General features: G+C 36.0%; 2 protein-coding genes across 2 annotated transcripts; both read left to right on the forward strand.

The window, feature by feature from the left end:
- Positions 1–2,042: 2,042 nt before the first annotated feature.
- On the forward strand, positions 2,043–2,978 carry LOC138837472 (olfactory receptor 6C2-like). The gene has a single exon (XM_070036320.1). It carries the CDS (start codon positions 2,043–2,045, stop codon positions 2,976–2,978), a length of 936 nt encoding a protein of 311 aa, XP_069892421.1.
- A 6,384-nt stretch (positions 2,979–9,362) lies between these two features.
- On the forward strand, positions 9,363–10,298 carry LOC138837475 (olfactory receptor 6C2-like). The gene has a single exon (XM_070036335.1). The coding sequence runs from the start codon at positions 9,363–9,365 to the stop codon at positions 10,296–10,298; it is 936 nt and encodes a 311-aa protein (XP_069892436.1).
- The last annotated feature ends 603 nt before the right edge of the window (positions 10,299–10,901 follow it).

The raw sequence follows: 10,901 nt of genomic DNA on the forward strand, positions 1-10,901 counted from the left end.
ATACCTTAAAACAGGAAATGGAAGTGCTCATTTGTATATTCTGTAATTTTTTTTGATATATACAGGTCATTTAGAAAGATTTTTATACGCAAGAAAATGATGGCATTTAAATGTTAAAATGTGAGTATTGTCCAAAAGTAAGTTATCTATATTGTCAATCTCACATCAAAATATATATATGCATATAATTAGCAGTCCATATGTTCCCCTAAAAAACTGACAAATTGACAGAAGTAACATCCCTCATTAACAATGTCTGTCCTCATTTCAAACATATAGTTTGAAAGCAGACTTTTTAATCATATTTAGTGTATTGACTAATATCTGCTGGTAAGAGAGTTGATTAAATTGATTCTGTGATGTAATCTCTGTTACCTGAGAGATTAGAAGACAGGATTGTAGAAGATATTATGCCAAAATATCACACAAAGAGAAGTTATTTTTTCTAGTCTGTGCTATGCAGATAACAAAGTAAAGAAAACTAGTATCTCTAAAAGCAAAAGTAAAAAAAGACATTTAATGATAGGTTCAAAGTTCAGAAAATTTAAGTAAAATTAATATCAAAACATTTTGTGTGTGGGAGTACTGATCCTGGGCTTCAACTCGGGGCCTGAGCACTTTCTCTGAGTTTTTTTTTTTTTACTCAAGGCTTAACACTCTACCACTTGAGCAACAGCTCTGCTTCCAGCTTTTTGTTGGATAGTTGGAGATAAGAGTCTCACTAGCTAGGCGCCAGTGGCTCAGGTTTATAATCTTAGCTACTCAGGAGGCTGAGGTTTGAGGCAGTTGAAAGCCAGCCTGAGCAGGAAAGTCTGTGAGATTTTTATCTCCAATTAACCACCAGAAAACACAAAGTGGAGCTGTGGCTCAAGGTTGTAGAGTGTTAGCTTTGAGCACAAAAGCTCAGGGACACACCCCAGACCCCAGACCCTAAGTTTAAGTGCCATGACTGACAAGAAGGGAAAAAAGGAGTCTTACAGAATTTCTTGTCCTGTTGGTTTCAAACTAAGACCCTCAGACCTTAGCCTCCTAAAGTAGCTAGGATTTCAGGCATGAGCCACTCACTGGTTCTCAGCAGCCCCAAATTTGATGAATGGTGTTTGCTTGTGTCGATGTCTTTGACTATGTCATAATTATGACCATAATTTCTATTCTGTCTTAATTCAGATTTGTCATTTTTCATATTCTAGTGCTAGGTCAAGATTGTTTCACACAGCCAAAATTATTACCATAGGATATATTAGGGGAAGGAGAAAAGAAAACTGTAACAAACAGGCAAAAGAGCCTGAAGCTATTTGTCAGAATATTTCATGATACCATGTAGTATATCAGGCATTAAAGTATTCTGTATTGTACACCATCATGAATTGGAAGTAATTTCTTAAGGACCGAAGAGGCAGGCAATATCAGGAGAAGACCAAGGAAACTTGTGTTTGTATATATGTGATCATGCATGTTAGTTTGGCAGTGGGTGCCCCAGAGAGAAAACACACAAATGCAATGAACAAAAATGTAAACATGTTTAATGGTTGAGCTAAAAAAGAGATTCCTAAGTGATTATAGTGTGCATCATGATACCAAGTTGTGTGAGTTCTATCAGCATCTTAAAACAGGTCAAACAAATGCATCAGAGGATCTTATTAAGTACTTTTTATTCTCCTTAAGTAGCTGTTCAAAAGTGTTTAATCAGTTTGTAAGGACAATGCATGCTGATCAGTGTCACCCATTTTACCATACTCTCCCATCTCTCCAACCCCACCCATCCCCATCAGTTACCTAGTTCTGTTTTCACATATGTACATTAAATATTATGACTGCATTCACACACTCTTCCTCATCAGAGAATTCTTGAGTCAAAAAAATATATATATCTATGTTTGCATAGCATCTTTACAGACCCACAGACACTTGGAAGGAATCCTTGGAGTATGCATTTAAATAAGAAAAAAAAAAGAAATCTGAGTGGTCTAGGAAAAATTGTTCATCTCTAACAAAACATTTCTGAATGTTACATGCAGATGTACCAGAAGTCAAAATCAGCAATGAGGAACAGTACAGTAATAACTTTCATTCTGCTGGGACTGACAGATGACCAACGGCTACAGGTCGTGGTGTTTATCTTTCTCTTCCTGGCGTACACATTGAGTGTCACTGGGAATCTGACTATTATCTCCCTTACCTTAGTCCATTCTCAGCTGAGAACAGCCATGTACTATTTCCTACAGAACTTTGCTTTCTTGGAGATCTCATTTACATCAGCGAGCATTCCAAGATATTTGTATAACATAGCCACAGGTGACAAGATGATTACTTACAATGCCTGTGCTACCCAAGTCTTTTTTACTGACCTCTTTGGTATAACAGAATTTTTTCTTCTGGCAGCCATGTCCTATGACCGCTATGTGGCTATCTGCAGGCCCCTGCATTATGTGACCATCATGAATAGCACAGTGTGCAGAAGACTTGTCTTCTGTTGTTGGTTAGCTGGTTTGTTGATCATAATCCCTCCACTTAGCCTAGGCCTAAATCTGGATTTTTGTGCTTCTAACACCATTGATCATTTTCTCTGTGATGCATCTCCCCTCATAAAGATCGCTTGCTCAAATACTTGGTTCATGGAACAGACTGTTGTCATCTGCGCTGTGCTGACTCTCATTATGACACTGATGTGTGTAGTTCTGTCCTACATTTATATCATCAAGACAGTCCTAAAGTTCCCTTCTGCTCAGCAAAGGAAAAAGGCCTTTTCCACCTGTTCATCCCACATGATTGTAGTGTCCTTCACCTATGGCAGCTGCATCTTCATCTACATCAAGCCTTCAGCAAAAGACGAGGTGGCCATTAACAAGGGGGTGATGGTCCTCATGACCTCCATCGCCCCAATGCTGAACCCCTTCATTTATACACTGAGGAACAAGCAAGTCAAACAAGCTTTCAGCGACTCCATCAAAAGAATCATCATATTTTCCAAGAACTAACAGAATGTTGAAGTTGAACCAACATGGAATGAACTTCCCAAGTTCCCAAGGGTCAACTGTTTCAAAACAACCATCCAGGTCTAGTGACATCTTCCCCACAACCCCCTCTGAAGATCCCTTCCTTCCAAGCTGACTGTGATGGCTTGCTCTCACCTGTGAGCCTAGATACTCAGGAAGAGCAGATCAGAAAGATGACGACCACCAGAGACCAGCACAGGCACAAATATTAGTGAGAATTCCATCTCAGAAAATAAATTGGACACAGTGACATATGGCTATTATCCCAAGTATGCAAGAGATCTGAGGTAGGAAGATCGTGATCCATTGAACCTCAGGCAAAAGTGCAAGAGCCTACTTAAAAACTAAACTTAAAGCCAAAAGGGCTGAAGGTATGGCTCAAGTGGCATCATTCATGCCTAACAGGTGAGAGGTCCTGATTCAAAGCCTGGTACCACAACCACCAAAAATTAAAGTGAAATCAATTGTTAAAATCACATAATAGCTATGTTAATATCTTTCAAAAATATAAGGCTTAGCTTCAATTGAAAATAAAAAGAGGCAAATATAAATAAATAAATAAATAAAATCTAGCAAAATAAGAAGCAAATTGCCAATTACACTTTTAGCAACAAAAATAATATGATTGTCTCTTCCAAGCTGAAATACTACAGTCAAGCAAATTAACATATTTGTCATCTCAAAGGTTTTCTTCTTTTTTATTATTATTAATAAGTTTTTTATTGTGAAATGGTATACAGAGGGGTTACAATTACATAATCAAGGTAATGAGTACATTTCTTATCAAGCATTGTTGCCTCCTCCTTGGGGTTTTCTTCTTTGTATGAAGTAAAAGCACAAAATATTTCTTGTCAGTTTTTCAGTATAAAATACAATATTATAAGCTGTGTAGAGGCAAAGGAAGGAGATTGTGAGTTTCAAGCTCCATTGAGCTTTGAACCTTGTCTCAAAAATAGGTATATTGCAAGCATATTGTGCATCTTAAGAATAGGCAATAAAATTTTTAATAACCAAAATACTTTTACTAATATGCGACTTACATGCCACAAAGTTGAAGTATAAATTATGATTGTCAATTACATGATTTTAGTAATATTCACAAAATTGTGTGTATCACCATAATCTAACTTTAGAACATTTTAATCACCCCAAAAGGAATATTGTACCTATTAACAATTCCATTTTTTATCTTTCCACATTTCTTCACAGCCAGAGGCAAACACTAATACCCTTTTTGCTTTTGTTGCTCAAAGGATACAGAGTTTCAGTTGGACCACAGAAAGAGGTTTTGACATCTACTGAACAGCAAGCTGACTATGCTCCAAGATAATGTCTTGCACATGACAAAATAGCTATGACAGTAAATGCAATTCTTTAATCCCCCCAAAAAAGAATAAAGTGGTAACTTTACAATTTGGGGGGGGAGGATTGGGTGGGGGGGAAGGAGGATGGGAAGGGATGGGAAGGGTAAACAAAGGAGGAGGCTACAATGCTTGAGAAGAAATGTACTCACTATCTTGCCCATGTAATTGTAACCCCTCTGTACAGTATTTTCATAATAAAAATAAAATAAAATAAAATAAAATAAAATGAAATACAAAAAAAGAATAAAGTGGTTAGTATATTACTTACCTTGATTTAATCATTCAAAAATCACATGCATATATCAAAATTTATTCTGTACAAAATAATCATATGCAATAATTGTATGTTTTTATTAAAATTATTTCAACAAATATATGTATATAACTGGGTGCTGGTGGTTCATAACTATAATCCCAGCTACTAGAGGCTGAGATCTGAGGATCATGATTCAAAGCCAGCCCAAGCAAGAAAACCATGAAACTCTTTTTTAAAATATATTTTACTTATTGAAGAAATGATATACAGAGAAGTTACAGTTACATAAGTCAGGTAATGAGTACATTTCTTTTTGAACCATGTCACCCCTTCCCTCACTCTCTCCTAGTTTTTCCCCCCATTCCCACGCACAAGTTATATAGTTCACTTGCCACATAGTGTCTAGTAAGTACCACTGCTACACTTGTTTAGCCCTTGAATCTCTTATATCCAATTGACTATCGTAAAAAGTCAGACATGGAGTTGTAGCTCAAGTGATAGAGCACTCATGGTAGAGCACAAATGCTCATGGACAGCCTCAGGCCCAGAATTCAAATCTAAGGACCAGCAGAAAAAGAGAGGGAAAGAAAAAGGGGGAGAGAGAGAGAGAGAGAGAGAGAGAGAGAGAGAGAGAGAGAGAGAGAGAGAGAGAGAGAGAGAGAATGAATGTATATGCAATAAATGAACTTCAAATATTCCTAGATTACTTGTAAAATAAATTATTTAAAATATGATGTTTTGTGAAGTAGAATCTGCTGTAATTCTGTTACAGGAAAAATTATAAGTCAATAATGGAAAGCCAGGGCTGGGAAGGTGGCTCAGTGGTAGAGTGCTTGCCTTGCATACATGAGGCCCTGGGTTCGATTCCTCAGCACCACATAAGTAGAAAAAGCTGGAAGTGGCGCTGTGGCTCAAGTGGTAGAGCTCTCGCCTTGAGCTGAAGAGCTGATGGACAGTGCCCAGGCCCAGAGTTCAGGACCCACGACCAGCAAAAAAAAAAAAAAAAAAAAAATTGAAAGCCAAAAGAATGGATTTCAAATTAAGTGATCGTCCAAGAGTCAGAGGGATTCTTAGGTATTAAATATCAAATATGTTAAAAATAAATAAATATCAAATATGTAAATGCATTAAAATATGTTTCATGTCTCTTAGAGAATGCTTAGTTTCTAAACCTAGGAATGTGTAATGAAATTAATGATTAACTTTTACTGAAAAAGTTTTATAACTGGCCTGATGAGGAGAACATAATGAAAGTAGAACCAAATGGTAGTTTTAAAATATTAACATGGAATTCATTCACTGTTAAATTGATAAAGCCTAAAAGGAGATCTAAAACTTTTAGCTGTCTTTCAAGACAAGACTGAATGGAAAGAAACTGGACTAGTTTGTTTGTAATTAGGTTCTTAATGTTTTCCTAACAATCTCTTTGCAATGATCCTAGTGCTTTCTCTGGTCTCTGCAGGCTGTGTTCCCATAGCTACTAAGGCAGATTGGGTTTTCCCCCAAGTTCATTACATAGATAATTCATTAGTGATTTTCATCGTGAGTTACCATGGACTCCTTTGTTAATTAACTCGGTTACAGATTTGAAAAATAATATAAATATAGAGCTTAAAATTAGAGAATCTTCTCACTAAGCAAAAGAACTCACGGCATCCACTATTTCAAAGGTACTACAAACTCTGTGGACCCGTTTTTCAATGATAGAAAGAAAACCAAAGCTGCTTTCTTGCCTGATTGCTGGTGGCTCTATAGGGGTGGAGAGAAAGTTGATGTAACCAATTAGAGAGAGAAATCTCAAGCAAAGGGTGCATGGCTAGGCTACTAGAAATCATATGATGTTAGTGTTCAATGTAATGTTCATTTTCAAATTACATATCTAAGAGTAAGTGTAAACCATTAATAGAAAGATATAATTAACTGCCAGAAGTGTAAGTATAGAAAATTCTATCATTTGTTACATTTTTTGAGACTTGGGCTTCATAAACCTTGAATAAATGGATCTTTCTGGATTGTTGCAATTTAGAAAAGGAATTCATAAGATGATATTAATTCAAACATTAGCTTAGAGTAGTTTTATGTTGCATAGTACATAGGCATTGATACAACTACATTAAACAAACTTAAGAGAGTAAGTAGTATAATTTGAGTACTGTGAAATTTCAGGAAATTAAGAATTAGAAACCAACGACCAAGTATGTGTCTTTCTAGTGGAATTAGAGACTGAGGTACAGGAGTGGAAGGTGGAAACATGGAGCATTGGAGGGAATATTCCTGCAGACAGATAATTGACGTGAAGTACTTATTTCTGTAGCTAGCATAAACCACAGGTGCTCTAACTACAATACACTAGTTTATAAAGAATACATGGGAGAAACAAAAGCAGTGTGAATATCAAAAGTTTCATTTCTGACTTACACTTAGGGTGCATTTGGTTATATGAGTGACATCACAAGAATATTTGGAAATCATATACTAAAATACTACTCAAAGCTATTCAAAGCAAGTGCATATGTTAAGAAATAAATGAATTCAAGCGACTATCAACACCAGAGACATCAGAAGGAAAATAAATATCTACAAATTATAAATTGGAAAGATGACAGGTAAAACATGCATGCCGCAATAAAGGTAAGTTGTGAGAGAATGATTTCAATATTGCCTAGTTAAAAATACCCATTTTAGACAGACACAGTGGGCCCCACGTAATCTCAGGTATTCAGTAGACAGAGATGAATAGGATTGTAGTTTAAGGTGAAGGAGGGAAGGAATAACTAAAACAAAAAAAATTATTGAGGAGGGGTACTTATGGCTCACACCTATAATCTTAGCTACTCAAGAAACTGAGATCTGAGGGTCATGGTCCAAAGCCAGCCTTGGCAGTAAAGTCCATGAGACTTTTAGCTCCAATTAACTACCGGAAAACCAGAAGTAGAGCTGTGGCTCAAAGTAGTAAAGCCATAGCCTTGAGCAGAAAGAGATTAGGGACAGTCCAAGCCCTTAGTTCAAGCCCCATGACCAACAAAAAATAAAAGAAAGTGCTAAGGGTCATGGGTCAAGTGATCTATCATTTGAGGTGGTTTCTGTTACCAAGTACTGTTCCTTTACTACCAAACCTAAACAAACTTGAGGACCAGTGACTCAAACCTGTAATCCTAGCTATTTAGGAGTCCAAGAGCTGATGATCTGGGTTCAAAGCTGGACCGAACAAGAAACCCATGAGACTCTTATCTCCAATTAACCAGCAAAATTCTGGAAGAACAGGTTTGGTTTAAGTGCTAGAGTATCAGTCTTGAAGAAAGGACAGTTAGGGTCCAAACCTCAGTACCAGAACAAAAAAGAAAAAGAGAAAAGAAAAAGAAATTCTGTTTAGAAATTTGTAACTTCAACAGAAAGAAAAGATAAATTTTCATCATTTTCACTTTAAAATTACAGGGAAAACACATGATCTCAGTAAGATCAAATATATGTTATCCAACAACAGGGAAACCCTTGGCGACCAGGAAACAGAAACAGTTAATATTTCTCATTCATTTTCAGCCAGGTACTATTATAAGTATCTTATATGTTCACTTATTTAACTTTTTAGCAAAATATAGGTATGAAGGATAATATTCCTTTCATTACAAAATAGTGAAACAGTAATAAAATAAACAAAATGGGATCATGAGTAATAACAAAGTGAAATCAATCTGTACTTGTAGAAATGTTATTCAGCATCTGCTTAAACATATTTAAATTTAACCCATTAAACATGAATTAAATGTCATAGTTGGGGCTTAGTGAAATGAATAACAGCATTTTAAAGTATATTCCAAACTTAAATAAGCAGAAAACTAAAAACAATTGCAGTAACTTTTGTCAAGTATTCCTTTTATGCCAAACTATATGTTATCATACTACACAATAAATTGTATTATACTTACAATATTCCATTTCTTCAGTACCAAACAGAAAAAGAGTAGACTTGCAATTTTAAGATTAAAGTAATAATGGAAAACTAAAGGGATAGTAAAGAAAATGTAATTTTTTTTGCAATTTTCTGACTAACTTCAACAAGTTTTGTATATGTATGTGTGTGTCTGTGTCTGTGTATATACCTGCGCTAGTCTTGGGGCTTCAACTCAGGGCCTGACCAAACATAATGTCAGCATGACAAATACCACCAAATACTTGGAAAAACAAAGGGAAGAGAGAAGGATGAAGTAGAAATAAAATGGAGGAGATGAATTTGTTGAAAACACACTGTGTGCATATGCATTTCCCAATTACCAACACATGCTAATTCAAAAACAAAATTATATAAATATACAATATAAAATATATATGTATACTGTATATTATATATGTTTATCTTATAACAAGTACATATATATAATATATAACACATAGTAACAAAATATAGCATACAACACAATTATGACACATGTATTATTGAGTTACAATAATATAATATGTAAGTAACATGTTATGATATTATATATATATATTATATTACTCATTATAACAATATATAGTATTGTATATTTAAATAGTGGAATGTTATATGAATACTTGAATTTTTCATTTTACCTTGAAATGACATGAATGAATTATACAACCTAAACTATTATTATAATTGATAATATGTGTGAATAGAACATTTAAATTCATATGATGTAATTTCAACCACTTTTTGTTCTGTTAATTACCACACCCCAATATCTGAACTTGCCATGCAGACTGAGTAGCAGTCAGGAGTGGATGATGAGAAATCACACCGTCACAACGTTCCTCCTCCAGGGCCTGACTGATGACCCACAACTGAAGGCTGTGCTCCTCATCTTTCTGTGTCTCACCTACATGCTGAGTGTCACCGGAAACCTCACCATCATCTCTCTCACCATCGTGGATCCACAACTGAAAACTGCCATGTACTATTTCCTACAAAATTTCTCCTTCTTAGAAGTCTCATTCACATCTGCTTGTATTCCCAGATACTTGTACAACCTATCAACAGGGGACAACACAATTACATATAACAATTGTGCCATTCAACTTTTTTTTACTGATCTCTTTGCTGTAACTGAATTCTTTCTGCTGGCCACCATGTCCTATGACCGCTATGTGGCCATCTGCAAACCCCTGCATTATGTGACCATCATGAACAGCAGGGTCTGTAGGAGACTCATCCTTTGTTGCTGGGCAGCTAGCTTGCTAATCATACTCCCACCACTTACGCTGGGCCTAAGCTTAGAATTCTGTGACTCTAATGTTATTGACCATTTTGTCTGTGATGCATACCCCCTCCTGAAGATCTCATGCTCAGAAACATGGCTCATAGAGCAGATAGTCATAGTTGGTGCTGTGTTAACCTTTGTCATGACTCTATTGTGTGTAGTTCTATCTTACATATACATCATTAAGACCATTCTACAATTCCCTTCTGCCAAGCAAAGGAAAAAGGCCTTTTCCACCTGCTCTTCCCATATGATCGTGATTTCCATCACCTATGGCAGCTGCATCTTCATCTATGTGAAGCCTTCAGCCCAGGATTCAATGGCTGTCAACAAGGGTGTGTCTGTCCTCACCACCTCCATCGCTCCTATGCTGAACCCCTTCATTTACACCTTGAGAAACAAGCAGGTGAAACAGGCCTTCAGTAACACAGTCAAAAGAATCTCACTGTTGTTAAGAAAGTAAGTAAATTCACCAATGTTAAAAAAAAGTTCTGATAAGTTTTCTTTAAAAAAGCATTGGTTTCTACACATGTGACATTGGATTTTTACCTCAGGCCTTTCCTAACAATTTCAAGGTGACTCCGAATGAAAACACAAAACACAAGGAAACAACAGAATGACCACACATATCAAGACTTGCCAAAACCACAAATAAAGTGAAACAAAATCAGTAATTTTATTATGTATTTTGATTTCAGTAATTGTGCTTATTGTTGAATTTTCTTAATACCAGACTAGACTTCAGACACTGAGGATGGAATAGAAGACCCAGAAATCTCTGCTCTTTTTTCCATTCCTCACAATCTAATGAGATTCCATCTCACCAAGATAGATTGAACGATATTATGAATTGAACAACAACAAAAGTGGTCAGGGATGTGTGAAAAAAGGGAACCCTATTGCGCTGTTTGTAGGAATGAAAACTATTGCAACCATTCTGGACAGCAGTCAGGAGGTTCCTCAAAAACAAAAACAAAAAACAGATATTCCCTACAACCCAGATATACCACTCCTGGACTTCTACCAGAACATCTAAAGCCAAGATATTGTAAAGACACATGCACAT

This window comes from Dipodomys merriami, unplaced genomic scaffold (assembly GCF_024711535.1).
Source record: "Dipodomys merriami isolate MVZ:Mamm:240054 unplaced genomic scaffold, mDipMer1.0.p SCAF_10, whole genome shotgun sequence".
Lineage (NCBI taxonomy): Eukaryota > Metazoa > Chordata > Mammalia > Rodentia > Heteromyidae > Dipodomys > Dipodomys merriami.